The sequence below is a fragment of the Orussus abietinus genome, unplaced genomic scaffold (genome assembly GCF_000612105.2).
Source record: "Orussus abietinus isolate OABI.00-Male unplaced genomic scaffold, Oabi_2.0 scaffold71, whole genome shotgun sequence".
In the NCBI taxonomy this organism is placed as follows: domain Eukaryota; kingdom Metazoa; phylum Arthropoda; class Insecta; order Hymenoptera; family Orussidae; genus Orussus; species Orussus abietinus.
Window position 1 is genome coordinate 237,132 of NW_019394238.1, and position 27,660 is coordinate 264,791.

The 27,660-nt window shown below is 33.9% G+C and overlaps 6 protein-coding genes across 13 annotated transcripts in view; 3 read left to right on the top strand and 3 right to left on the bottom strand.

Moving 5' to 3' along the window:
* Positions 1–2,298: 2,298 nt before the first annotated feature.
* LOC105702287 (proteasome subunit alpha type-7) lies at positions 2,299–4,087 on the top strand. The gene is made up of 6 exons (XM_012429758.2): positions 2,299–2,498; positions 2,792–2,918; positions 2,992–3,105; positions 3,224–3,357; positions 3,433–3,615; positions 3,683–4,087. The coding sequence occupies exons 1-6, from the start codon at positions 2,397–2,399 to the stop codon at positions 3,770–3,772; spliced, it is 750 nt and encodes a 249-aa protein (XP_012285181.1). The 5' UTR covers positions 2,299–2,396; the 3' UTR covers positions 3,773–4,087.
* On the bottom strand, positions 3,985–4,940 carry LOC105702296 (membrane magnesium transporter 1). The gene is made up of 3 exons (XM_012429771.2): positions 4,733–4,940; positions 4,505–4,557; positions 3,985–4,430 (listed from the first exon to the last, which is right to left on the bottom strand). The coding sequence occupies exons 1-3, from the start codon at positions 4,812–4,814 to the stop codon at positions 4,212–4,214; spliced, it is 354 nt and encodes a 117-aa protein (XP_012285194.1). The 5' UTR covers positions 4,815–4,940; the 3' UTR covers positions 3,985–4,211.
* Positions 4,941–5,749: 809 nt separating this feature from the next.
* LOC105701516 (apoptotic chromatin condensation inducer in the nucleus) lies at positions 5,750–11,489 on the top strand. 2 transcript variants are annotated; one of them, XR_002762153.1, is made up of 10 exons: positions 5,750–5,898; positions 6,306–7,590; positions 7,673–7,757; positions 8,020–8,139; positions 8,585–8,750; positions 8,894–9,102; positions 9,216–9,446; positions 9,929–10,189; positions 10,314–10,544; positions 10,814–11,489. XR_002762153.1 is itself a non-coding variant. In XM_012428321.2 (9 exons), exons 2-9 carry the CDS (start codon positions 6,308–6,310, stop codon positions 10,431–10,433), a joined length of 2,475 nt encoding a protein of 824 aa, XP_012283744.1. In that variant the 5' UTR covers positions 5,750–5,898; positions 6,306–6,307; the 3' UTR covers positions 10,434–11,489. The 2 variants fall into 2 exon arrangements, 1 of the variants encoding a protein (XP_012283744.1); XM_012428321.2 differs by having other exon boundaries at positions 10,314–11,489.
* Positions 11,490–11,556: 67 nt separating this feature from the next.
* On the bottom strand, positions 11,557–18,258 carry LOC105701522 (transmembrane 9 superfamily member 2). 2 transcript variants are annotated; one of them, XM_012428344.2, is made up of 15 exons: positions 17,982–18,258; positions 17,608–17,675; positions 17,445–17,535; positions 17,213–17,348; positions 16,854–16,996; positions 16,503–16,623; positions 15,671–15,813; positions 15,332–15,508; positions 14,472–14,616; positions 14,200–14,377; positions 13,948–14,107; positions 13,528–13,679; positions 12,610–12,721; positions 12,171–12,342; positions 11,557–11,985 (listed from the first exon to the last, which is right to left on the bottom strand). In XM_012428344.2, the coding sequence occupies exons 1-15, from the start codon at positions 18,108–18,110 to the stop codon at positions 11,918–11,920; spliced, it is 1,995 nt and encodes a 664-aa protein (XP_012283767.1). In that variant the 5' UTR covers positions 18,111–18,258; the 3' UTR covers positions 11,557–11,917. The 2 variants fall into 2 exon arrangements, with proteins under 2 accessions (XP_012283767.1, XP_012283759.1); XM_012428336.2 differs by having other exon boundaries at positions 14,472–14,628.
* A 584-nt stretch (positions 18,259–18,842) lies between these two features.
* Positions 18,843–21,031, top strand: LOC105699923 (zinc finger protein 567). 3 transcript variants are annotated; one of them, XM_012425372.1, is made up of 4 exons: positions 18,843–19,338; positions 19,412–19,561; positions 19,792–19,980; positions 20,105–21,031. In XM_012425372.1, the coding sequence occupies exons 1-4, from the start codon at positions 19,204–19,206 to the stop codon at positions 20,831–20,833; spliced, it is 1,203 nt and encodes a 400-aa protein (XP_012280795.1). In that variant the 5' UTR covers positions 18,843–19,203; the 3' UTR covers positions 20,834–21,031. The 3 variants fall into 3 exon arrangements, with proteins under 3 accessions (XP_012280795.1, XP_012280804.1, XP_012280812.1); XM_012425381.1 differs by having other exon boundaries at positions 19,792–19,959; XM_012425389.1 differs by lacking the exon at positions 19,792–19,980.
* A 1,243-nt stretch (positions 21,032–22,274) lies between these two features.
* Positions 22,275–27,660, bottom strand: part of LOC105699895 — a 103,030-nt gene continuing 97,644 nt past the window's right edge. For all 4 annotated transcript variants that reach the window (XM_012425325.2, XM_012425316.1, XM_012425310.1 and 1 more), the window contains 7 exons: positions 27,249–27,593; positions 27,054–27,154; positions 25,694–26,925; positions 25,181–25,334; positions 25,003–25,113; positions 24,796–24,921; positions 22,275–24,223 (listed from right to left, as the gene is read on the bottom strand). In XM_012425325.2, coding sequence (XP_012280748.1) covers positions 23,691–24,223; positions 24,796–24,921; positions 25,003–25,113; positions 25,181–25,334; positions 25,694–26,925; positions 27,054–27,154; positions 27,249–27,593 — 2,602 coding nt within the window. In that variant the 3' untranslated portion in view covers positions 22,275–23,690. The remainder of the gene's footprint in view (positions 24,224–24,795; positions 24,922–25,002; positions 25,114–25,180; positions 25,335–25,693; positions 26,926–27,053; positions 27,155–27,248; positions 27,594–27,660) is intronic.

A 27,660-nucleotide genomic window follows, 5' to 3' on the forward strand; every position in this document is an offset into this window, starting at 1 on the left:
AAATTTCATTTAATATCTTTATAGGGAGGAATTGAGACGCGTACATTGATTCGGTAATTTAAACGATCTCCGATTATCGATTCAATTCAATCCTCGATTTAACAGCGCGCAAAGTGAAGCAACGGATCACTTAGAATTTATAGAGGATAAAATGAAACACGTTTTTGTGTCATGTGTCATCACAGGGGAGAATAAAATGTCATATTTCTATTTTTAAACGTTACATTATTCACTGACGCTTAAAACATTTCTTTCTGAAATTTACTCACGATAATGTAGTAAATAGTTTTTGTTTAAATCGTTAATTTGTATCAAGCATAAATGGTAATGTTTGGAATTGAATGTACGTTTAAGAATCTGATCTGAACCACCACTTGACCACCTTTAATGACATGTATCACTGTAATCAGAAGTCATAAAGTGAATTGGCAAATAAAGAAAGGTTTACCCAGCTTCTTATCTCAATAGGTGGTATAATTTTCATTTGGTGAATTTACGAATGAAGAAAAGAACATTATCTGAATCTTGCCATGCAAAGGTCGTATAAAATTATGTTTATATAGCAATATACATCTGCTATGGGTAAATAATATATTCACCATTTTGGTAGAAGCGTATATTCTTTGAATCTGAGAAGACATTATGAACGAGATGGAAATTTAAGCCTACAACACTTATATACAAATTCTTCTGTTATGTTTTCAATGTAATTAAATACCTTATACTAGTTCACACTCCACTACGGCTTACTTAACTTAATTTTAACGTCTTCCACGGAAAGCCGAATGGATTTTGAACCATTAAAGGCAACAGAATAAGCTAAATAAATCACAGTGAGATATGAATTGAATAAACACATATCGCTGATTATAATATCTGTGACGTCATCAAGTTAGCGTCTTTTCCCTTGTTTTGAAGTTATGTTCTCTTTGCTCCGAGTATTGGAGGAAATTGTATGTATGCATATACATGAACTGATATACTGAAAAAATGGTAAATAGACAATGGTCTATTTTAACACGTCCATTTTCATAACATGCATATACTGACATATGACAACTTCAGTTTCAAGGGATATAAGTGACTTTTTTATAAATACAAACATCTCTGTGCTTGGCGGCTTATAAGTCACCATATATATTTTCTTGCATTGCAAATTTTGTCTCCATAATTAATTATCACTGTCTTAAGATTATTATACACTTTCCTTTTATTCTAAGGAAATATTGTGGAATGTAAAAATATGTAGGCTATCCAACAAAGAAGCCTTTCTCATTATAACTAACAATAAGTCATTTATACTCTGACATAAGGTTTTCATGTATTATCAAACAATTGTTTTATTAATACGTACCTTTATCCTCTTCCCTTCCAAAGATATTTAGTAAATTATCATTTGACAATATTGATAAATAAAAGGCAGGTCATAAAAAGGTATTTATTAATTTATAAGAATGTATGCAATATATATATTTACTTAAGCATAAAGTTACAATGTATATAAAAATCATGGCACTATCAAAACAAATAAATGTATGTACTACAAAATAAAGTACGGCAATTTCCATTCGATACTTCTTTGTGAATTACTATTTTAAATTGTAATAGTGAAAGTTCAGCACGTTTCTTCTCCAATAGAAAGTTCAAGATTTATCTTTCTATTGAGCGTACTTTGTCTGTAGAATAGCGAAATAGAAGTCCTATCTTAGACCAGGGGGGGAAGCTGGCGCGGCGGAAAGGGAGGGGTAGGGCGGCCATATTGTTGTGCCAATTTTTTCAGCCTTCTGATTGTGTCCTACCAAGGACACCTGCTTCATATTTCCTGTTTGCTCTAACTTATTTCTTTATGCGACCCCTTTACGTAAAACATAATTCTTAACCTTCTTTATGCTACAAGTGGCATATTGTACTTCATTCATTGTTTATCTGTTCACAGCTCGCACCATTTTTTACTCGCTACTTGTAAAATAACAACTAAATCTCAGCCAATCAGAGGAAGCTAAGATTTTGGCACAACAATATGGTTACCTTCCCATTGTTCTTACGTATTCTCCATTACTTCGCGCTCGCCCTTCTGGCTTGTTTCCGTCTATGTATTCTTATGTATGTATATGATTTATTAACGCGATGAAGAAATGCGATTTAATGGAATCGGACCCGATTAATCCCGGATTGAGAAGTACGATGGAGACGTAGTTCAAGAATGATCTCCAATCACATCTTTCACTGGGATAGTCTAGAAACTTTGTCAGAATTGATTTTTGAACATACTGTCTAGGGAACCGCGTTGTCATTCCTGCTAGGTTGGATTTTCGATGGCTTTGCGGCTGTAGCAGAAAACGGCGGAGTCATTTCAGTTTTGTAGTATTCAGAAATAATTTCAAGAATACAATACGATGTCTGCGCGATATGATCGGGCAATTACTGTATTTTCCCCTGATGGACATTTGCTTCAAGTAGAATATGCTCAGGAAGCAGTAAGAAAAGGTTCCACTGCGGTACGTACGAAAGATTCTTTTAACCTAAGTTGTGTCATAATTTCAATTATTCTATGCCGACAAAGTTATAAATTAAAGATTTTGCAAAACGTGAATTTCTCTGAAAGTACAGATTTTTTACCTAATTAATTACATTGAACACTATGCTTACAATCCAATAATAGCATTAATATTTGAACGGAATACAAATTAAATGGAAGTATGTAAATTACTTTCCATACAATTAGTTAGGATTATTAAGTGTTGCCTGCTAATAGTATGTAGTAAAATATTTTATCATCTTTATATTTTAGGTTGGAGTACGTGGTAACGATGTGGTTGTACTTGGTGTAGAAAAAAAATCTGTTGCCAAATTACAAGAGGAACGTACAGTGCGTAAAATATGTTTATTAGATGACCATGTAGTTATGGCATTTGCAGGTATTTAACATTTTACTTTTATTTAAACATTGTAAGAAAAATCTGTTTAATTAACTATGTAAATTTAATATAGGTTTAACTGCTGATGCGCGAGTATTAATAAATCGTGCACAAATTGAATGTCAAAGTCATAAATTAACAGTCGAAGATCCTGTCACTTTGGAATATATAACAAGGTATATCGCAGGTGAGATCTTTAATATAATTTTACTAGAGGAATTCAATTATAATTCATTTAAATTCTGTATGACAGTTTGTTGACATGTTTCACATTTACCTCTATCTTATATTTTATCCATTTACAGGTTTAAAACAGAAGTATACACAAAGTAATGGCAGGCGACCCTTTGGAATATCTTGCCTTCTGACTGGTTTTGATTATGATGGAGTTCCACATCTTTATCAAACAGAGCCATCGGGCATCTACCATGAATGGAAGGTATTATTTATCATTTACACAATACTATACGTAATACTATGTTACAAAATATATATACATTCAATGTATTTTTAGGCTAATGCCACAGGTAGAAGTGCGAAGACAGTTCATGAGTTTTTAGAGAAATATTATACTCCAGAAGAGGTAGCAACAGAAAAAGGTTCTATAAAACTTGCTATTAGAGCATTATTAGAAGTAGTTCAGTCTGGACAGAAAAATCTCGAAATTGCTGTTATGCGCCGCGGTCAACCTTTGCAGGTAAAAAAATTATCTTCCCATATAATTAGCTTCAGTTTATTTAAATTAAAATGTTTTTTCTTAACAGATGTTGGACTCGGATACAATAGGGGAATACGTCACTGAAATAGAACAAGAAAAAGAAGCAGAAGCTGAGAAAAAGAAACAAAAGAAGTGATGTTTTTGGGCATCGTCATATTATACAATTTTTAATTTTTCTCATAAAATAAATATTGAAAAAATAGTTGAGAGACAAAGTTACAAGACTTTTTTTTAATGCTATCTGTAAATTATAGTGCTTAGCAGTATAAGTGATTTATACATATTACTTTCAGGGTGTTAAAAAGGAGCAGCACCCTCTGTCACTTTTCCTATTAAAAATAAAATGAATGCACTAACTTACATGTTTTATTCGTGTATACAATTTTGTACTATTATAAATACATTTGTATGTACTAAATGTACTAAACATATTAAAAATGGTTTAATAATATACTTAACTATTATAAATTCAAACTATTTACATAGTTAATCCAAGACCTGCACATTCAGTTCATGTACAGTGATTTGATGCGTTATATACTGACTATATGGAATTCTTAACTATCATATTTTCTCTATTTTGAACTATTCCTTTGGGAAATATTTCCTCCTTGGATATTTTCTCCTAGAGACTTTCCTCGATGATTGAATATTTGAAAAGACGACAGATTACGCAAAGTTTCCCAAGATTTGTTTTCCAAATCCACCACTGCTCGTATCTCTTTAAAATCACCGGCAATATACATTATGCCATACATAACAATGAAGAGACTGATGATTCCTTGAATCAAAATCTAGAATAATTTAAAAAGTAGAATAGGAATGTAAAATTTATATTAATTACATATCTATTTTTGGTACAGCTTACGTCAATTGGTAGCGTGGTGAACTCTTGCTCTGTTATCCGCAAATATGATCGATCTGTAAATTATTAGAATATTATCATGAGATACACATAAATTACAGATTTACAACAAATGATTTCTGCAACTTTTTTTCAGAAGACAGATTCGATGATAAAAATGACAGTAATTGCAGAAAAGTAACTAAGTAAAGTTTAGTTTCAAAACCATTCAAAGAGTAAATGTGTACGTACGTTGAGCTGCCGAAAATGCAGCATGCAACATTGACACAAATCCAAAAAATGTAATAACTCTGTGAGTAGATGTTGCTGGCATATTTACAATCGTAACTTTAAACGAAAAGAATAAAATCTCTCTTTCCAGAAACTGCGTATCTATCCTCGGTATTTATTCAATACCAAATTAGATAAATCCGTCTTTGGGTGCGTTTTCACCACCTGGTTTTATCTAATACCGAACTAACTAGGTGGTGGAGCCCAGTGGGTTGGGTAAGTAAAATACCCTAAGTAATTTACGTAGTTTTTTTACAGTAATTTACTAGGTATTTTACTTTACAAATTTCATACGTGAGGTAAATTACATGAACATGGCACTTTAAGTTTCTGCAGTTCTTATTTCTGATACGCTTAAAATTCAAAATTATCCATGGAATGTATGGAAAACTGGAATGTGAAGCCTAAATCTTTTTAATGTTCTCTCCAATTTGCCATTATTCTTTATTCCTTTTTTTGTTGACTAAAATGTTTATTCACAAGTGACGTATACTTTGACCGTTTTGAAGAAGTGAGGTTACAGTACCACCATCTTTGCCTTGGAATTTATTAGGTATTTTACTTGGGTTTTACATGAAATACTTCCCTTATGTATTTTACGTAAAAAATTGTGAATAACGCGTCTGCTCATAGGGTATACTTTTGTAGAACATTTCAAAGTATTCCCATCGAGGGCGTTGTATGTAGTAACGTCTACCAGACATCTGCTACTCAACTACTGGATAACTTTATCCGCTGGATAACTCTTAACTGGAAGTAAAAAAAAATCGAACTGAAAGATATCTTCCGGATTACTTTATTGGGAACTTATCCGTAGATGAAAAAATCGGGCATAACTCGAGTATGGAGCCAGGCCTAAATAGTAAAATGCAATTAGTTCCACACGGTTGATGATTTCGCCGTTAGGGGCGTAGCTTTTGTTTGGAGTAAATATATTGTTTCATTCGACATCTAGTCCGCAGCAGTAACTTCGTGTTCGATCGAGTGAAGACGGAGGCTTGACCGATTGTTAATAGCGTCATTGAATTTGCTATTTCTGTTGGATATCTTATTTATAATACGCAACATTCATTAAATACCTAGAGTATTTAATTGGTTACACCGTCGTGGAATAATTCGATAAATAAGTAAGTGTTTTTCTAATTCTGTATAAGTGGAACGGCATCAATTGTCGACTAATCAAAAATTGCCGTTTGTAACATTACCGATTCAAATGTGATTTAAGCGGTTGAACGGAGATTGTGACATTAGTCTAATATATTTTTAGAAAGATGCTTACAATAATGCTCGTTTGTAATATCACATGGTGTAAGCATTTTTCAAAAGGATTAGAGGTATACCACTATTCATCTTTTATAAATTGAAAGTCCTGATAGAATGGAGGCATCATAACAGTTAACATGCTGTTAAATTAAATCAAGGTGTTGCAATAGTTGCAAGTTTCTCAAAATCAATTGAAACAAAGATATATGTAGTTTTACTAAAGTTATGTATGCCCTTTTATTGATTAATAAATTGGTGCAATTAACTGCAGGTATGAGGCGGAAGAGTGAAAGAAATAAGGCGAAAGGTTCCCCTGAAAAGAAAGTGGAAAAACCAACAAGGAAATCAACACGCAGACGTGGAAGGAAATCTGCTTCATCTTCTCCAGATCGTGATAATACCGAGGATAGCAGTACATCAAGTATCCCTCGTGCAAAGGAAAATGATACTGTACCAGTGATAGAAGAAAAGTGCCCAGTTAAAGAGTTGGAGACAATCGTTGAAGTACCGCAAGATGCTGACCCAATTGTTTCTTTTATGGAAGTGGAAGAAACTGGAAAACCATTGGAAGAAGAAGACGCAGGATCCGTGTGGAAAGTAGCAAGAGCTGATGCTTCTCCGGGAGAAATACAGAAGTTAAAACTATGCAGACAACGTAATATATCAGAAGCATCGGATAATTCGTTAAGTAGGAAAAAATCAAACAAGTGGCCTGAAAGTGGTGAGGTAGTCGGGGAGGAGGCTGACTCTGCCGACGAGCAACCAACACCTTCAAAGAAGGTGGCAGGTTCTACGGGGCTGAACGATCCCTCCTCCTTGCACCTAGGTCAGGACTCCAATGAAGAGGTAAGTGATAGCAAGGAGATCCTGCCCAAAACTGCTTCGGCCGACTTGTCTGACGATAAACCAAACATAGATCAGCAACCTGATTCAAAAGAAGCAAGTTGTTCCATCCAAAATGCTGATGACGAGAAGTCACCTAAATCGAGTGGTACTACCGTTGCTCCTAGTTCAAATGGAGCTGAATCGAAGGAGTTGATTGTTAGAGAAGAGAAGACGACAGAAGATGAGGAAGTCACCAACGCGGATGTCAAGATGGATTACATTCCCAAAGAATCAAGTAGTGAAGAAGAAAAGGACGAACAATCGGATTCATCTTCTAATTCAGCTGCTGGGTCTAGTGCCCATAGTAATTCAGGAGTAAAAACATCGTCACGTGCCAGTCGTAGAAAACATCGTAATAAGTATCGCGAATCATCTAATTCGGATACCGGTGAATCTGAGGACGAACCTTCAGTTGCAAAAAAGGTACAAGAGTTATATTTTGAAGAAAATAAACCAGAAGAAAAAGAATCAAGTACAAACAGAAATGAATTTCCTTTACCTGAGCCAAGATCAAATTCTGTTCAGGAAAATAACATTGAAATGGAAATTGAACAACATGAAAGCAATAAAGAAACCTTGAATATTATAAATGATAAACCAGAACATGATTTACTCACAAGTAATCTGATTTTGAATCAAAAACCAGCAAAAGTTAACTTGAAAAGATCATTGTAAGTTATTATATTAGGTATGACTTTTAAATTGACTCCACTTTGTACATATTTTTTGTAACAAAGAGTCGTATTGTTTTAGTACTACAAGGTTATCTGCAGATTTAACAGATGTTACGAAGGAAGAAATGACTGCAAAACTTGACAGTGAACATGTACAAAACAAAGTAAGTTGAAATTAATTTCAAAATTACTTCTATTTCTTATGCTTTAACATTTGCAATGAAGTTTATATGGAGGATCGGAAAAAGACAAGTAGGAATACTCCAAGGAGAAAACTACCAGCTTTGTGAAATAATTCTGTAAAATGATTTTATCCTTATTCTATGTTTGCTTTGTTAGAGAAATTCAGTTTTATTATAAATTTAAAAAATTAAATTTACATTGAGTTATACTTGTAATAAAAATCAAATATTTTTTATATTGCAGGAAAATATTACTAACACTGAACAATCGGAAGGAAAATGCATTATGCGCAAACGGCGGTGGGGAACTGCTTTGCCCACTGATGTTACTCCAGCATTTTCTGTTTCAACAGAGTCTTTGAAGGTATTTTATATAATGTTATTCCTTCCTTGGTTATTAATATAAACAACTGGACGGAATAATAACAAAAAAGATGATGGGCGCGTTGAAAATGAAACTTCTAAGTTAAGGAGAGTTATTAGATATTAATCATTATTGCCAAGCCAGAAGTGCAGCTGCCAATTGACTTGTTAAACAAGAAATTATAATTAAATAACACGAATGAAAATGTTTACGCAAGTTCTGCTAATACTAAAATACAAAGATTATTGTAAATGGACATTTCTTTTTAAAAATAACAGTTGCATTTTCCTAAATGAGTTCCTTTTATAACACACGAACTTACATTCGTTACATCTCATAAGGAGTCTCATTAAAAAAATAATCATAATTATGTTATGACTTGTGGATATTTTTAAACGTAATGAATGATATTGATTTATGTGATGGTATTAACGTTTATTAATAGGTCTTAGTGCCAGGAGCAAAACCATTATCTATTAATGAAGTTCGATTATCAAAGGATGATGACGAAGAAAGGGATCAACGTAAAGATCGAGAAAAAAGTCGTTTATCAGGAGACAGTGTTGGAGAATATAAACCAAAAGATGAAGGCATATTGCAGAAAAACGAAGGTACACAAAGGAATATCTCAGTAATTATATTCTAATAATACACACAATTTGTACTTATATATTTTAGTAATGATCAGTACTTTTAACTTGAAAATAATTTCAGTAAAACACATTCGTTATATCAATTTAATTATTTTCTACAGCAACAAGAAGAAAAATTTCTATTGTCAAAGATGCTCCCCATGTCAAGTCACCTAGTCCGCCTGCTATTAAGCCTACAAACATACTTCTCATTAAAAACTTGGTTCGCCCATTTACATTAAATCAGATCAAAGAACTACTGTCACGCACGGGCACTATTGTAGAAAATGGTTTTTGGATGGACAGAATAAAATCCAAATGTTTTGTAGAGGTTTGTGCTGACATTTTAATTATTATTACATTGACGATGTAGTTTTAGTTATCTTTAAATGTGGTACGTCAAGCAAGTATTGATAAATAAAAAGTGTTTTTTTTTTATTATAGTATTCCAATGAAGATCAAGCCTTTGAAACAAGACAAGCATTGCATGGTATATCATGGCCAATATCAAATCCTAAAAGGCTTCAAGTGGAATATGCTACAAAGGATGACATGGAATTAGCTCGTGAATTATCTAAGGATCAGCCTATTCCACGTAAAACCGAACCACTTCTACCATCAGATCCTTGGCATCACGACTGGGCACGCGACGAGAGGACTAATTCTGCGCCTAAAGTAAATAAATTACTATTGAAATATCTTTAAGCGAGAGCAATGAATTTTCAGAAGTCTCCATAGAAGCCCAGGATACGGACGTTTGATGCTCGATAAATAGTATGTTAGCCAACGGATGGCGGCGCTGTAATCATTTCTCCATCTCTCTTAATCTCTTATGGCGATATATAGCGAATTGCATTTTTTCTCTATCTTACACACAGTACTCATCTTTCTATATGCGTCTCTCTTCCTCCCGTATGTGAGATATCGTTGGCTAACACATGCGATCTCTCTTTTACCCCCACTCCTGGTTTGTTAGCCAACTTTTAGAGCATCAAGCGCTAACATAGGATCTGAGCTTCTATGGGACTTCTTCATTCTTTGGGCACAGTACTAATTTCTGCATCATAGGGATAAACTCACCATAAATAAGAATGCAATTAATTTAAATTTGCGTGTTTGAAGTTGACGTTTTAATTCTTTCAATGCATTTTCAATAGGTCACGATTGTGAGAGAATGGGATTTAGGTAAAGAAGATGGTCCTTTACACGTTAAGGAGAAAGAGCGAGAGAAGAAAGAAATGGACAAGAAAAGACGACAAAGAAGTCGTAGCCCACTCTTGGAAGCACATTTGCCAGCGCCTGCTCGCAAATTTAAGAAGAAAGAAGATGATCCACCGCCGGCCAAGCTTTTAGATGATCTCTTTAGAAAAACGAAAGCTGTACCCTGCATATATTGGTTACCGCTCACGAATGAACAAGTAAGATTTCTATTTCCTTTCGCTTGGGCTGTTCATTTATTAGAAAAAACTAATGCTTTAATGAACCATGTGCGATGTAACATATATAACGTGAGCGTTAAGGAATAATATCTATTATCCGCAGATTGTGGTAAAAGAAGAAATGCGAAGGCAGCATATGGCGGAACACGCTCGTCGATTGGAGGAGATGAGACGCGCAGAGAGGAACAGAGATGGCCGCCGCCGTCGTAGTCCCCGAAAATAAAGAAACAATGCCTTATCACCACTCGATAATTACCTTTTCGTTCCGATCTAACAAAAAAAAAAACTGACTGACGGACCTACAGCAATTATGTTGTCCCGAATTAAAGAAAAGGTCGACCTCTTCCGAGACCAACTAATCTCTTCTTTTCACTAATTAACGATTAACTACATTCGGTTAATCTACGAACCGTGTTAATGCTTCATTGTTTTTATGGTATTTCTTTGAAGACATTTTATTTGTTATTTGCCATTTAGAAAAGTATTTTCCCGCGCGATTAATTTCATTTTGTCGGTATTCCTTATTCCGTTACAGTTCACGCATGACCAAAGTCCTGACTTTCCTCGGTTCTTGATTTCAGTATTAAACCGTACTTCTTACAGGTCAACATTTACTATTCATCGGTGGTGATAATGACTAAACAGATTCATAGTGGTACCATATGTGCCCTATCGACGATGGGATATATTGTTTCTTGGAATGTGGCTGCGAGGCTCAATGATCGACGTAATAGAGTAATACATGCTCGACGACACAGCTCGTTCTCTTTCGATGAGAATAGCAACGTGGGATTAGAAGACAAAACTTTCACGTTATTCATTACCCAAATAGTGTTTATACTTAAAGCAAAAAAAAAATGATAGTAATTCGCATTAAACACATTTTATAATTCAATTGACACCCTGCAAAAGTTAAATGGCAACAGTAATTACTGTCATTTAAAGTGCATAGAAGCGTCCTAAACGTTCGTAAAACTGACATTTATTATTTCCAAGATATACTTATATCATATAATGCGGCTAGAGCGTGTGGATCTATCATAAATCGGGCAACTCTACCCTGTACAATGTGCGATGCAAGCGCAATATCGTTTACTATGAGAGCCCATTGTACATATAAATATCTAATATTCCAAGCGTGTAAAATTATCAATAAAATAGAGGATCCAATAAGAAATAATCTGGTTTTCTCTCACGAAAAATAGCTTTAGTATTGTCATATAGCAAACATGAAAAGCATGTTCTTTTATCTTGATCTAATAAATAAGCGATATTATAATGCCGTTCATTAATTTATATTGCATGTAATGCCTGTCCTGAATGTCAAAGTCAATCTTCGGGTGCAATAAATTATTAAATGACTTTATTTTTCGTGAATAACGTTATTAATACTATTATTACAGCTATTTTAATTTACAAAAATGATAATTGTATGCGGGTGTCGCATGTACCAGTCACAAAATTGACTATTTATAAAAATCTTAACATTACGTTTGTAATTTGGTGACCAATTTGTACAGCTCACCGAGTTCGTATTTTTATCGTGACTTACATTTTTATCAACATAATTTTACACACGTGTGAACATCGGTTAACACGGAAGTACAAGTCGGCCACTGTCAAATATCCACAGTAAAGCTGGTTCTGTTGAGATGATTCGTTTATAAAAACTTATTTTACAATATTTTTGCACGAAAAAATAGATATTTAATCAACTTTTACCACACTGTAAATTTCCCGCACAAACCAAAAGCAGGCGAAAAATCCGATTGAACCTGAAATGGAAACGGATTTAATGATTAATGTCATTTTCATACTTGACGGATGAATAAGTACTATTTGTATTTTCAGGGTCAATAGACTTGGTTATTATTTATCAAATAACGCGCGTATATAATGCTAAGAAAATCAACTTTGAACGTTATCAATAGGATTACATTATAACGAAAAAAACATTTACCTGTTAGTAAAAAGAATAAGTATACCATGACCAATGTATATCCAAAGTACAAGAAGGTAGATGTTGCGTCTTCTATATCCAGCTTCGTGACAAAATAGTGTATACAATAAATCAACAAATAAAACGCTGTGAAACCTGATGTTAAGAAACTGCGCCACCACCAATGATAGTCCTGTTGAATGAAAGACAGACACATGGACAGTTAAGTATGAAATAATGTTTAAATATAGGAACATTTTAAAACTGATAATACTATTTCTCTCCCGTTTGTTCGAGTTTCATTCACTGCAATTGCTAAAAATATTTACTATTTTGCAAAGTGTAAAGTAATCAATGTCTTCATATACAATTTATTGAATGCATAGAAAATAAAAATAAAATATGGGGAACTTTATTTGAATGGAAAATGTTATTATTGTATATTCTAAATGTATGTTACCTCTGCACAAAGGTGGAAGTAGCAAAGAAGAATCGTTGTTTCTGAACAAGTTATTACCAGTATAAGAAAAACCAAGAAGAGAAATCCAAACATGTAGTATATTTGGTTTGACCTGTAAAGAAAATTGTTAGTCATACACTTTCTACAAAAAAAAAATTGTGTACGGTAAAACATTATAAGCTAATTAACAGTAGCATATTACTATGTATTTATGAAGTAAATTATAATATTTAAATGAAGTAAAATATTTTGCAATTTTTTACTTATACGTGCATAGTATGAATTTGGTGAAAGTAGTATGAAAATGATAAAAACGGTAAATATAAATATTAATAGGGTTCAATAACTGATTAATGTAATAGAAAGCAGTTATGGTATCACAATTGACACAGTGATACGTAAAGCATAAGACTAATATATAAACGAGTAGAGTTACTATTTAATTTTACTTAAGTTTTAACTCAACTACGATACATTTGCAAGATTACAATAAAGAATGAAATATGTTCAAAAAAGATCTAGTCTTAATTCATCTCTTTATCGAAATGGTAATATTGTACATACACATTTTGTATTAATGAAATGTAAACTGCGATTATCATTTATGACATTCATTGTTTAATTTGTTATGTCCACTTTCTCCAAATTCACTTTTGTTTCCGATGCAAGTACATTTGGCGACATTATTTTTTAATCTTCCTCATTTCAACTAATGGGCAATTACTTCATGAAAGTATAGATTGTTTAAATTACTTGAACTTCAACTGATTACTTAAATGCAGAATCGATACATCGATATAAATCTCAACTATAAAGTGTGTAATAAAATAGTATTGGCAAAATATTTTAATTCAATTGAATCTGCTAGAAATATCGATTACTTAATATTTATAAGATTATAAACAGTATATACAATACCATAAAGAGTTTAATATGAAAAACAACTGAATAAATATGCATCCAAATGGTAGTACTCCACCCATCACTATCGCAGGTATGGCTTGTGTATAAAAGCTCTGTTCCGGTATTTGGCGAGGAATTTGGTTAGTTCTTACTGGATGTTCCAGTGGCTAAAATAAAGAATTGAGATTAATAAACAAAACATCTCATCTTTTAATCCATTTAGTAGGTATTTAAACAAAAAATGTGGAGCCACTGACTAAAAGTACATTAGTACGAGTAAAACGTAAAGCATACTTCGGTTTTCGTTATTTCAACTAAAAGGGACATTTTACATCTCTTTTTAAAACAGATCTCTAAATTTTATCTGCGAAAACTACTAAATTTTGAAAAACAAAAAGAAGACTATAATATTATTTAGTGAGAAGTATAGCTCACCCGTTTCTTAAATCCGAAATACGCTCCAATATATGTCAGAGGAACTGATACTCCAAACCATAAGGCCAGAAGAGCTATAAGAGTACTAAAGGGAACCGCCGCTGAACTTCCTTTTGCCCAAAAAATTAAGTTCATTATGAAAAATAAGCTGAAGACAATTCTGTAAAAGATAAATACATTGTCATAAGTAACTGTAACCTTTGTAATATTACGTACATCCAAGGTTTTATTTAAGTAAAACAGAGCGCTTACCCAGGACTCAGCATAGACGTTAGAAATACATTAAAATTCCACTTCTCCCCGCCAAAACTTTTGTAAATTCTCGCAGATACATATCCAGCACAAGTACCAAGGCAGACATATAATACCAGTGCACATGTCATCAATGCTCCTCTATTTGCGGGTGAGAGAAACCCTAAGCACGCGAATGCTAAAAAGAAACGAATAAGTCTAATTAACAACTAAAAAATGACAGTTAAATAAATTCTTTTTCAAGTGAAACTCGCAAAGGTTGGTAAACTTACCTAGTGTAACAAGGGTCATAAAACAAACTTGAATTCCTGATCCAAGTAAAACTGAAAGTAACATTCCTTTCCTTGGAGGACGAAATACATCCCCGTGTACAAGTTTCCACCCAAATTCTTCTTGAGCATCTTCTCCTGACTCTATCTGGAAATAGGCCTGCGTTATCCCAACACAGACACGGGAAAATCACTATTTTATATGTTATACAACGTTGTATTTGCCCTTTCAGGTGCAATATCAAATTTTATATCTCATTTAATATTTTTATATTATTGAAATAATCAGAAATATAATACAATGTACATATAGACATTGAAATCGTGATATGCTACATGAAAAACGTTGATCGATATTGAGCGGGGGAGATGTTTCACGCGTTTCATTATTTGAAAGTGAGGCGCGGACCACTAGCGCCCTCTATGCCCTTTAAACCCCTGTAAAAATCGGAACTAAAAATTCAAAGGGGCGAAATCATCGTGATCGGTAAAACATGTGTTGTGCGCAAAACGTAAAACATGTATGTGTGCCGCGGTGTAATCTCAGCCACCCACGCATAACAGCTTTATTTGGCATTCGTAGTCTTCTTTGTCAACCTACATTGACCCTGATACTGAAAATGAAAAGCCTGTGCTGCATTTGAAATCTGCAGACGCGTTTTTCTTTATCGATAAAGAATATTTCGCTCCTTCGAAAGCAGTTCTACAACGTTAGTAAGTCGTGCCTCCCTTTCGACAACGGCGTGAAACATCTCCCCGCTCATCTCTGATATTGATTAAACAATGATATTTAAATATGTAAAAAATAGATGACGTGAAAACTATGAAATGGTGAGTTATGTCTCCTATGAATAATAGCTTACCTGGTTATATCGTGTTATATCTTTGTGCAAAGTTCGAAGCAAAATTATTGCTACCATTCCAGAAAGAAACAGAACAATTACGAGAGAATTTAGAATACTGAACCATTGAATATTGGTATGCGGCATTGATTCCAAAATATAGTCCCATCTGGAAGACCATTTAATTGTGTTGTTCTCCTGAAATTACGTAATACAATAAAACCATATAGTCACAGAAAAATAAATGCCTGTTAGGTTTTTCAAGTGGTTTGCAATGAATTTTAGAATACAATCCATACCAGGGTGCAAACGCAGTAAGTACAAAAATCATTAAAGTGGTACAATTTAAAAATGACTTACTTGGAATTTGACTGAATATGTATACACAACATCTAATTTTTGATCATGTGCAAGATTTTCAGCAGGAATATCTAATGGTATCTTACTTCCACAATCAGGTGAACTTGGATCATGTTTAATACTACGTGGTACAACTTTTGCAGCTGTAAAAAATAATGAAATCTGTTGCTTACTTAGATGGACATTTTGTCTATTTTAATATAATTTAAAATTTATATAACACCAACTTGTATCATAACTTATTCTTGGTAGATTATGAACAATTCAAGTGCACAGAAAAGATTAATTTGTCTTGAGGCAATATATTATTAATCTATATGGTGCACTGTAACATTGATTGATGTCTTTGAAATGACTTTTAAATAAAAGAATTATAAGAACATGACAGATACAACAGTTGGAAGCATTATTTAATTCAAATTTAAGGGGATGTGAAAGTGGAATCTGAGGGGGCCATCATTTATACAATATTTTTACAAATTAGATGTACCGAATCATTTCAAACTTTACAACGTGAATATGGAGGCTATAAGGAAGGTCCTGCCAACCATAAAGGGCAAAGGGTTAAGGTGCCTCAATATAAGGGATTTCTGGAGTTTCATTTCGATTTCTTTATAATTATCATACGGAAATATCTGGAGTATGCCATTTAGTATAATACTCAATATAACTCCACACAGCTGTCAATATAAATACAAACGTCAGTAACGTAGGTATTTAGAAGAGTCTTTTTTACCAACATCGATCAAATTTTTCAACGTGTTTCACTTCACCTTAAGCGTTTCATAAATATTTCATACACAGCATCATATTAATGTAATTTTGTACTCACATATTATTCGACCACCATTTTCTTTAAAACTTGTTCCCCATTCCTCTTTTATTCCACTATGATACGTAATGGTAAAATCCAAGTGATTAAATAAATAGTAAGTTTTTGGTTTGGTGTAAGCCTGAAACAAATTGCAAGAATATATTATACATTGAAATTGAATACTATAGTATAAAAGTAAGAGATAATATTTGTCTTGAAGCAGCCAATAATAGTAAATTATTTCAATGGAAAATGCACGATTCCAGTTAATTTGTTGTTTGTTTTATGTGCATAATGTATTTATTTAATTTTATATTATTAGTAACAGTTTTATAAAAGTATAATAAAGATAACAAATTTATATCATACCATATTATCACCAACACGGATATTAATGCTACAAGTATCCTGTTGGGTTTGAGATATTCGAAAATAGCATCCCATAGGAAAACCGGTACTGCAATATTGTCTTTCATCTTCTACCTGATAACACCATGTGACTGGCATATTATCTAAAAAAGATACATTACATTAAAACTTGTAATATCCTAAGGAGGTATTATGTTATTAATAATCTATTCATTTTTGTAAAAATATGAAATTTAATATAAAAATAAGTATTGGAAAAATAACATGAGCAGTATAATTGACTAGCGACTCAAGTAAATATACATTAATGATTTATTACAAATTGAAAATCTTAAGAAGAATGTTTCAAAATATCTTACCAACAATAAAATGATGCTGATAATTAAGGGCCATTCCCTTTTTCAATAACTCCAATTTTTTCTCAGACGCTTCATCTCCACCACTGTATGTTTTTTTACATGCAGTTTTACAATTTATAGGTTTTAAAAATTCCAACTATAAAAGTCATACAAAAATTGAAAAGAAAAATAAGTTCCTGATATGTTCAGAATTTTGCAGAATTGTTTATAACACAAGTAAATTGAATTTAACCTCATAAGGAGATGGACGAATACGTTCACCAAACACTACTTGTCCCAAGTTTTCAACGGGTGAATCTCCCACTGCAGAGCAGAAGTCAAAACTGAAATCCATAATTTGCTTTTACAATCGTGTCATTTTATGCCTTACAATGATATTAATATAATAAACTTACTGATGATACTCATAAGGTATAACTAATTTTTCTGAATTCAGCCTGTTCACGTACATCTTCAGCTCCGACTAAGAAAACGAAAAGAAGATTAACAACTATGCGACACTACTTATTGTAATAAATATTGTATACACATGGCAAAACGTTAAACCACTTCATATGTCTTTTTCATAATCGTGAATACATACTTCTGACCTAATTGTCAAACTATCTTACCAAACGAATTAACAAATTCTGTGATTGCCGAAATATGAAACTTACGACTGCATTTAAAATCTTTCTAAATGCGATAAAACTTCCTAATATTCTGCGGCGTATTAGGTTCAACGTGAATTAGTAACATGTGAAATAGTTGCTATTTTTATGTAAAGTACCTTGCATGTTTCTGAACGTTCGGTGGCCTTACAGTAGTTGACAGGGGCCAAGCCTGGCAAATAAAATCCATAGGCTCCGTAAACTAAGCAAAGGATACACGAGAAAAATATCGGTGTTGCTTGCGCCATTGTCCGTTCTCTGCTGCGGGGACGGATTTATCTATCGCCGAAACTAGCATATACGTGTGCAGGCGCTGCCAGTGATAAGGAAATACACACATAAAAGCTACCGCAATGACACTTCTTGATCACTAACCTTCTCCCGAAAATACACTACTTGAATGTATGAAACAGAGAGAAGTTAGGAGATCGTTCACGGATCAGTTTAAATGACCAGAATTCTATACTGACCTCTTGTGGAGACTTCAGGCAGTTTATACACTTTTTTGCATCTAACATCTAATCGAGCAACTAGCAGAATTCTGTATGTATTGTGGACACAGGAATAGAGGAATTGGGCCAGAGTTCGAAAATTCTCGTCAACATAAAATTGGAGAAGGTAACTGTGAAACATACCGTAAGTTACTGAGAATATTGAGAATTTATGAGAACGTTAATTTTTTGTATTCATATTCTTTAGGTTTCTTCATTCAAGTAACATTTGTTTTCACTTCAAAGTTTAAATTAACGTGTAATAAATATTATTAAGAAATATTAATTACAGAGTTTTATTTACTTCAAGCTAAAAATATTTACGTATTACCAGAGATGAGTTAGGAGATTGTTCACGAACGGGCGCGGGGTCGCGGGATCTGTGCTGCCCTCGAGTGGAAGATGTGGACGGCTAATGCACTTGTTACCCGATACCCCCCAATGGCCACCCAATTCAGGGATCCTCCTCATCTCTGGTCCCAACTCATCTCTGTGATAACAAACATAGTTTCACATCTTTTAACATCTCTTACCAACAAGTCAAGCAAGCTCTGCGGCGATGAACTACCGCCCTGATCTGAAATGGGCTTCGAGGTTTATCCATGGAGGATACAGAATCGGGTAAATAAATTCACGTGAGATGACAATGCGAGAAATGAGCACTCTCATCAAAGATACAGAATCGACCCCAGGCAACCCCAGGTGGCTGCAGGTAGCAACTGTGGAAGGTGTAACAATTTTGTGATAAACTCAAGAATTAGAAAATGGGATTCATAGACTGTGATATTGTCAATCTTGATTGAAGTACTAAAGTGTCAAACACTTAAATTTATCTGTAGTTTTGTAAACAATGATGCTGCATAAAATTAATTCAACACTTTGCCGTTTGTGTGGAAAAGATAAACAGCAAGGAACAGACGTGTTTAAGGATAAAGTTAAAGGAGCCGTACTTGTGTCGATTATTAACAAATATTTTTCCAAAGAGGTAAACCGGATATTATAATATATGTTCCAAAAATATTATCCTTTTCTTATTAAGTTTATTGGCTCCTTTTCAGGTCATTAATATTTCATCAACAGATACGTTCTCTAAGTACGTTTGCATTGATTGTGAACAAAGGATATGCATATTTGATGAATTTTGTTTAATGGTAGCTAATGTTCAAAAACAGTTAGCTGCCCCATCACTGGAAATAGATTTTACTGAGGTTTGGGCTAATTTATGGAAAATATTTATCCCTTTGCTGTCCAATAATGATCATACTTTTTATTAAGTTCAATTTAATTTAGAATCCAAATGAAATGATAGTAAATGGTAATGTCTCATTTAGGTAACGGAACTATAAGCATTTTGATACCAATAATAGTATAGGATTGCAAGGGGTTAAATTAATCTAATTCATCAATTTTTAATATAATATGAACATTCAATTTGCAGGGCATGTTATGCCATTTAAAAGAAACTGATATTATAGAGAAAAACACTATAAATTTATTAGAGAAACGGAAATATGAATGTCATATATGTGCTAAGAACTTTAGATGCCAGGCACACCTTAACAGGCACAAGCGCATCCATACGGGATTGCGCCCTTTCGTGTGTAATGTACGTTGCTTAATTTCAAATGTATGATTATTTATTTATTTATTTGATATTCACGTTATTTACTCTGAGATTAAAAAGATTAAATGATAAGTTTTGCTATACAGTGACATTAATATCTCAGATCTTTATGCTTTTCGCTTTTCAGATTTGTAGAATGTCATTCAATCAACGAGAAATATTAACCAAGCATAAGGAAAGTCATGAAGGTAGAAAGCAGTTTCAATGTGCTAATTGTCATCAGTCATTTCGTTACAAGGTGTCACTGAGATCCCACCTAATTAATTTTCACACGGATATGGATCAGGCAACATTGAATAGTGGTACCTTATTAAATCAAAATCCACTTCTGACCTGCTCAGAGTGTGGGAAATTGTTCGCTACAAAATATAAATTACAGAGACATGCAAGATGTCACACTGGAGAAAGACCGTTTCGTTGTACTTACTGTGATCGTACATTTTCACAAACTGGTAATCTAAAAATACATCAGGTTAAGTGTCATCAAATGACTTGCTCTATATCTGATAACTGTTCTATACCTGAAACAAGGGAACATTCTCAACAAATGAATCGTGAAGAAGAGCGAAATATTCCTGGTTCATTAAATAATTTCCAGTCAATCTTCTTCACTGAAAGTGAAATACAGAAAACAATAAATGACACAATTAATTCTACTGATCCAAATGCTTCATATTTGAATAAGTCTTATGAGAATCCTATATATATTGATGAGGAAATTGAAACAATGTTAGATCAGGATCTTGGTCAGTTGGATCGAAACAAATATTCCACGGTAGCACAAGAGAAAGTATCGCTATGTTTGAAGCAACCAGAAACACCTGAATTATTGCACAGTTTATTTTATGACAATTAAAGAAGCACCTGATAATAGCTTCATTAAAAAATATAACACTTATCTTCTATAATGCTAAATGCAGTCGTCATAAAATTGCTAATTTAATGTAATTAAATATGTAACAAATTATGATTATTGTAAAAGCATTTTAGTAAATTATTAAACATTAGAAATGTATAACGATCTTGTATCAGAATAAACAAAATCTGAACATAATATTTATAATATTGACAAATTTTCGCGCTTGTTAAGTTTAAATCAATTGAAATTATGAGGTGAAATTCCAAAAAATGCATACTTCCGATTAATTTGAAACTTCGTATACTTATGTATTTTGACGCACTGATGACAACTATGACAGTAAAAGTTGGCGCAATTGTTCTCTTCAAGAGAGGGAAAGGGAGAGCTTTGCCCCCCAGCCACGCATAAAATAGTTGGGGTAGTTTAGGTTAGTTATATAAACTAGTTTCGTATTTCAGAAATGTATATCATTTTTTCGAAAAATAATAGTTTTAAAAAAAAGTGTAGAGAACATAAAAGATGAATTTTTTAAAAAGCTACAATTTAACTTTTTTCTCTTAAACTAATAGAAATAATGGGAAAAATTTCAAAAGTTACTAACAATCATTTTCACTTTGAAGATAACATTTGCGCCAATTTTCACTAACATATCCGTAATCAGCAGGTCAAAGTACGTGGTTTTACGAAATTTCAAATTAATCGAAGGTATGCGATTCTCGGAACTTTATCCAAATCATGATTTTAATAAATACTTGGATGAAGTTCTTTTTTAATTTTTAATAAATCTAATTATTTTCTTCTCATTTATAACATTTTTCCCCTGTTTGATACCATTCTAATTGTCACAGTTTCAGAAATATTCTCGATGTTAGTAGTTATTGAACAATCCAAACCACCCTGAGTTTATGTGATGACTGTAAATGTTAATGTAAAGAAACAATTTCTCAATTAATATGTAAATACCAAATACAACCATCTATTTGTTTTGTAATACATTTAAATACTTATCAATTATGAAAGCTAAAAGAATATTAATTGCATAGAAAAAAAAACAACAAGTTACTCACACTGTTATGGTTTATAGGATCAGTGATTGTTATTTGACAAATGATACGTATTTCTATACAGAACTATTCATTAAACAAAATAACTTTGTTATTAATATTAAGACTGAAAAGACTAAATAAGATTTAGTATCATTAAGACTAAGAAATATCTGTTTTTAGTATCTTATTTATGACAAATAATGTTCACTTTTCAAAAGTTTGCTATATCTTATGGATTGTACCCTATCCAGTTTAAATACGTTATTAAAATAACGTTATAAGGTCCCAATGGTCTTTATATTGCAATTTTAGAACACAGCAATATGCGTAAGAAATTATGGTGACCTTTGTAATCTTACTATGAGAAAACGGGTCGTAATGAACAGACATTGTTCCTTGGTGCATACATGTTGTATATTATACATATAATCGTGGCTGCCGATTTCATATATAACATTAACGTTTCGATTTAAGAGTAATTCGCAATATCGCTTAACTTTCGCTAGATATGCGATATACAAATTGAATGTTGAATAAGAATTTTAACTAACTTAAAAAAGTAGTTCAATGGCACAAAACAAATGCTCATCTTACGATGGCCATCAAGAGTAAATTCAATTAGTAACATGAATAGACTGAGACTCTTGATTATTATCGGATGATTAATGATTATTTTGCAGAAATTTCAATGTTCATTTACCGAAAAGCATTACTATTACCAATCGGGCGAAAAATGGTCTCACCCTAAAATCAATTTATTAAGTGCGCTCAGACGTCACGCTTGCATTTTCGAAAAAACGTTCAATACTAAAAATAATACTCAGATCTTAATGGAAATTCAGTCTGGTATTAAAAATAGTATTACATTTTAAATAATACACATACAAATCTTACAAACTATATATATTAATAGATAGGTTCCCGATGATTGTATAAGAGTTGTGAACTCTTAAGAATTTTTAGTGTTCTGCAGATGGTCGATAAGGAATTCAGCAAGGTTGCTTAAATGTGCACAGCTACCGCAAGCGCGTTTTTCAAAATTTTAAATTTTATGTGTTACCTATTGCTACAAAAATACAACATACTTCAAAGCAGTTTTTACAAATGAAACTCAGAAAGCTTAATTTTGGAAGCGGATGAAAACTCATCATACGTAAATTGTTACCAATGAATTTGGAACAAGAAAAACAAACACTGAGATTTCATTACTTGGCACATTAGTTATCTCCAAAGTACAGAAACTTTACAAAGCAATGTAGATATTTGAGTTACGTTGAAAAGAATCGCGGGAAACAAACTTAATTCCTGAATTTCTGTCGCGTACGCAATGATTGCGGCGCATTAAAGATTCGGAAACATTCCTTATGATGCTCAACGTTACAACTATGATACGTTTGTTTTAAACAGATCCCGACATGATTCAAACATATTGTTACAACTATCTATCTCCTTTACAATTTCATAATTGAAAATAAAACTCACAGCGCCTTTTGAAAGTAAGCTGCAGGGCACAGCTCATTTCTTTCCCACGAAAATACGCATTATGTACGATTTTATTAACGTATCAAGAAAAGTATAAAAAACACGACCATGTAGCTTAAAACAATTATCCTTTGTCAAGCTGATTTACACCCTACATATGTAGTTGTAACGCGTTCACACCCACTCTCTCACATGTATTCGTGTCTAAAGATAAGAAAATTTCTTTACTCAATCGCTAACGTTAATTTCTTTTACTTCATCCGTTCGTTTAACTAAATATTTCAATACGAATAAAAATGTAACCTCCCTTATGCCATTATAAAGTTTTAATGTAGGATGCTCAGTTGACCCGTGCTCGTTGCGTAAACCATTCCTTGCCCAGGTTGCGGGGCCCACCGAATACAATTTAATGTAACATACCCGGTAGTTTGTCGATTGCATACCATTTCACGTAAAAGCACCATACTCTTCTTGTTATCTTTGACATCGGTCTCGCTTCTTATGCCAGGACTTCGCCAATCTTGATCATTCTGGCGATCGTCATCGTCACCTGTCCTCGTGTTATTTAGATAGTTATCAAGTGGGACTCTGTGACCGTGCATAGTGAAGAGATTTAAATATTTGTAGGTCTTCGGACCCAGATCTTGCGGGATTTTTTTCTCAATCTCAGGTTCTGTGTCTACGAGTTTGTAAATCTGAGCCATCGGGAGGGGACGAGCGGATACGTTGGTTCTTCTCGATGCCAGTCCAACCAAGAGATGTTGTCGAGTTGGCGACATTGATACGGAAACGACTGTCTGGTCGATCTTTGTTGAATAAACCCTCTGTCCCAATGTTTCCCATTGTAAACTGTATACTCCTGAAATATGGCAGACAAAATATGGACTTAGTAGTATTTAAAGGTATTAAAAATGTATTATTGCATTTTCATGTGTTATTCCATCCAATTTCAATATTGCTTGCCTAGATGTTACCCGATGTTTAGGTGAAATAAAACCCCCCACAAATCAATGAATTCGAATAACCCACTTTTTTAAAGGGTTTTGGATAGAACCGTCTGAAACTTTAACACATGACTTGAGCATCTAGGAATTATCCTGGCAAGTGTCAAATACGTCTCGTCTATATTTATGGTTTGAGATTTACCGACTTATACCTGTATTCCTACCTTTAATTCATCCAAAGACATTTAGTTACAAACATTAGTTTAGGATACCAACGACTTAAAAGTTTATAAAGAGTAAATTTGCAAATTTATTAACACAATTTGTCTCTGTGAATAAAACAAACTAATTTATCTGCCCATGTTACCATTAAAAAATTCCGATTTAATTTTAATAGAATTGTAACACAAGTTGAAAGACGATCTATCGTACATTTTGATAAATTTACAGTAAGTAAAAATAATAAAAAGAATACGACGTTTCTTACCTAATCTGGTAGTGGTATTGACGCGTCCAGTTGGAAGATGCGTTGCCAACAATTTACCATCAGACGAAATGTCTACACTAGCATCATTATGAATTTTGCATTCCCGTACCACAACGTTCTTATCGGCTACAACATTAAACATTTTATAAATCACATTAAATACATTCGAATTTGAAATTTCTATTACTTATATCAATATTTCCTTACGGTCAGTGATATTTGGAATTTCTCCCTCCGAGAAATCCCAAGCTTGTACTCGATGACTTTGAACTTCCAAACAATTGAAGGCTGCCATTAACGGACTTACCGGCACGTGATCTAATTTTAAATATATACAAATGATTAATTATTGTAGTAATGTATTGATGTCTTATAAAGTACAAACCTCTAAATTCAATATCGTCGCTACCATCGTTAATTGGATCTTGACCTCCTCCACCTACAGCTGAACTTCCACTGCTTGCATTGTAGCCAAAATTAGGATGCAACAATCGAGACCTTCTCCAAACCGTTTGTGCAACGTACCATCGACGTAGTTGCTGCAACCAAGTATTTTAAGTGTTTATTTATACAGGGTGATAGGCAACAAGTTTCACACAGGAACGAAATCTTGTACTACTATATGTTCACTTACGACACAGTCTGATCTTAATTTGTCAAAATGTACCATTCCCCATTGTCATCTCGAACAGATCGAGTCCCCCCTTAATCCTTATCACGCCAAGAATATTAGACGAGTATAAGAAGTTGGCAGTATTACTGCCGGTTGGAGTGATAAGGATTAATAAGTGCAAATTACTCCCACCACCGTTATAATTCGTCATGCCCAAACCATATTTTTCGCAATTGCATTGCAATACCAAAGAAGAAAGTATATAAAGGATAGAAAGTATCGCACCTGAGTCCTGCTACTGAACGTTTGCGACGAGCTAGAACCCGATGGATCATTGAAGTAATTGTTATTGCTTCGTTCGGTGTTGTTTAAAAAGCTATTGATTAAATACGGCGGTGGTGTATGAGGTGGAGTAGGAGTGCTCTGTACTCTGCGTGGTGCTCCTGGTAAACTACTAAAGTCACTAACTGGAATATTGTTCACTTGAACGACAGGAATATTAAATTCCTGTCTTCTACTAGCAGAATCTCGATCCAGATTACGATGACTCATATAGCTTCGATGGCTGGATTCGGATACTAGTCGTTCTCTGCGGAGGGGCGAGTTTCTGGAAGGACCTCGTCGCGCCGAAGGCGGACCTCTTACGATGGGGTAGGATGTAATATATCGCCGAACACCCGCAGTTCTATTTGACCAACTATGATCAGCCAACATGTCCATACGATATCTATCGAAGAGTGTTCGTTCAGACCTACTCTCGGGATCAGGAGGGTGCCTATCAGCAGCCTGTGTGTTTAATCTGGTCTGATGATGAGATAGTACGTTTCTCCAGCTTCTCTCAAATTCGGTTCTGCCCCTTATGGCATCACTCCCGCGATCTTGTCGCTCTGGGACTTCTTCATCATTCGCATTATCATTATTCACTTCTGATTGTCCTTCCGTAGCAACCAATCGGTTTGAACGACGTTCGTCAACTATGGGGATTGAATTGCCACTCTGAATCCTTTCTACAATGCTTTGCACTTCAGCTGAGAGAGCATTCTCGGACGACATCTGACCAACTGAGGGACTAGGTTGCCGAGTTCCTTCATTTTGAGAACCGATTTGGACAGAATGGTTAGCAGTGCTAGTGCTCGCCGTATTAGCGTTAACCTGATCGAAGCGAAGCTGATATTCGGTATTCCGACGAGGAAATTTACTCAATATTTTGGCTACGCATTGATTGAGTGCGTCAGCAATGTTTGCACATTTTTGTTCGGGATTTCTTGTGCTATCGCGTCTTTCCGTGTCGTTACCAGACGTAGTTAGCTCATTTGCATTAGAGGCAGTACTTTCGGTCTGTAAACTGTTGTCGACATTACTCGAGCGTTGCTCGGCAGACTCAGTCGGATTTTGTGTGGATAAATCAGAATTAAAGGGTCCGTACTGACTAGATTCAAGCTCTCGCCTGGTAGTCACTAATTGAGCCAATAATAAATCAGTCAATTCCAGGGCCAGGTGAAGTAAAATATACATCTCTGAAACAAAATGTTAATTATTCACTATACGTGAAATCGAGATCATTTCAGTATTAAATGTAGAGAATCGCAAACATTTTACATCCGGTTTCTTGCATGCATTTTTTAAGTAAAATTGGGAAACTTACTGAAAATCTGTTCATACAGTACGTTGCTTTGTGATCCATTCCCAGGTCTATTTTCTACAAAGAATTGTGTTATTTGTTGAACCATTAGGCTTAGTGTTTGCCTGCAACATATTAATAAAGTTATTATCTAATGAATTTCCTTTACATTATAACAGATTGAATACCTGGAATGCAAGCGTAGGAATATAGACATACCGGGCTTGTACTCTCCTAACTTCTCTTATGTGATCCATTTGGTTATCATTGTTATCTCCATTAATTTCAGTCTGGCTATCACTGTCCGATCCTCTCCCAACGTTGTTATTCCTTGCTAAGTCTCTTTGTTCATCGACCAATGACTGCAATCTGACGATCATTGCTTGTAAAGATTCAGTTGTTGTTTGAACCCGATCTCTTTCACTACCACTTTCACTGACTGAGTTTCTGCGTAAATGCCAAGGCCTTCTAACGTTTTCATAATGACGGAAAGGATTATTCAAAGACTGAACACGAGAGCTTCCTTTCATGTTACGAGGTCCGACGGACAACAATCTTGGACGCCTGTAATGACCCCATAATTTTTCACATTAGCACAAATAGAAAATGGAATATAAACACGGAAACCACG

What these genes read in the sequence shown, in the direction of transcription:
- LOC105702287 (XM_012429758.2), top strand. Translation starts at nt 2,397, where the DNA reads ATGTCTGCGCGATATGATCGGGCAATTACTGTATTTTCCCCTGATGGA. An exon ending in TATAACAAGGTATATCGCAG is followed by an intron (nt 3,106 to 3,223) that starts GTGAGATCTTTA and finishes ATCCATTTACAG; the next exon opens with GTTTAAAACAGAAGTATACA. An exon ending in GCCGCGGTCAACCTTTGCAG is followed by an intron (nt 3,616 to 3,682) that starts GTAAAAAAATTA and finishes TTTTCTTAACAG; the next exon opens with ATGTTGGACTCGGATACAAT.
- LOC105702296 (XM_012429771.2), bottom strand. Translation starts at nt 4,814, where the DNA reads ATGCCAGCAACATCTACTCACAGAGTTATTACATTTTTTGGATTTGTG. An exon ending in TGCATTTTCGGCAGCTCAAC is followed by an intron (nt 4,558 to 4,732) that starts GTACGTACACAT and finishes AATAATTTACAG; the next exon opens with ATCGATCATATTTGCGGATA. An exon ending in TCACCACGCTACCAATTGAC is followed by an intron (nt 4,431 to 4,504) that starts GTAAGCTGTACC and finishes AAATTATTCTAG; the next exon opens with ATTTTGATTCAAGGAATCAT.
- LOC105701516 (XM_012428321.2), top strand. Translation starts at nt 6,308, where the DNA reads ATGAGGCGGAAGAGTGAAAGAAATAAGGCGAAAGGTTCCCCTGAAAAG. An exon ending in GTTAACTTGAAAAGATCATT is followed by an intron (nt 7,591 to 7,672) that starts GTAAGTTATTAT and finishes GTATTGTTTTAG; the next exon opens with TACTACAAGGTTATCTGCAG. An exon ending in CATATTGCAGAAAAACGAAG is followed by an intron (nt 8,751 to 8,893) that starts GTACACAAAGGA and finishes TATTTTCTACAG; the next exon opens with CAACAAGAAGAAAAATTTCT.
- LOC105701522 (XM_012428336.2), bottom strand. Translation starts at nt 18,110, where the DNA reads ATGGCGCAAGCAACACCGATATTTTTCTCGTGTATCCTTTGCTTAGTT. An exon ending in TCCGTGTTGGTGATAATATG is followed by an intron (nt 16,624 to 16,853) that starts GTATGATATAAA and finishes AATTTGTTTCAG; the next exon opens with GCTTACACCAAACCAAAAAC. An exon ending in CATATTCAGTCAAATTCCAA is followed by an intron (nt 15,509 to 15,670) that starts GTAAGTCATTTT and finishes ACGTAATTTCAG; the next exon opens with GAGAACAACACAATTAAATG.
- LOC105699923 (XM_012425372.1), top strand. Translation starts at nt 19,204, where the DNA reads ATGATGCTGCATAAAATTAATTCAACACTTTGCCGTTTGTGTGGAAAA. An exon ending in ACAAATATTTTTCCAAAGAG is followed by an intron (nt 19,339 to 19,411) that starts GTAAACCGGATA and finishes GCTCCTTTTCAG; the next exon opens with GTCATTAATATTTCATCAAC. An exon ending in TACGTTGCTTAATTTCAAAT is followed by an intron (nt 19,981 to 20,104) that starts GTATGATTATTT and finishes TTCGCTTTTCAG; the next exon opens with ATTTGTAGAATGTCATTCAA.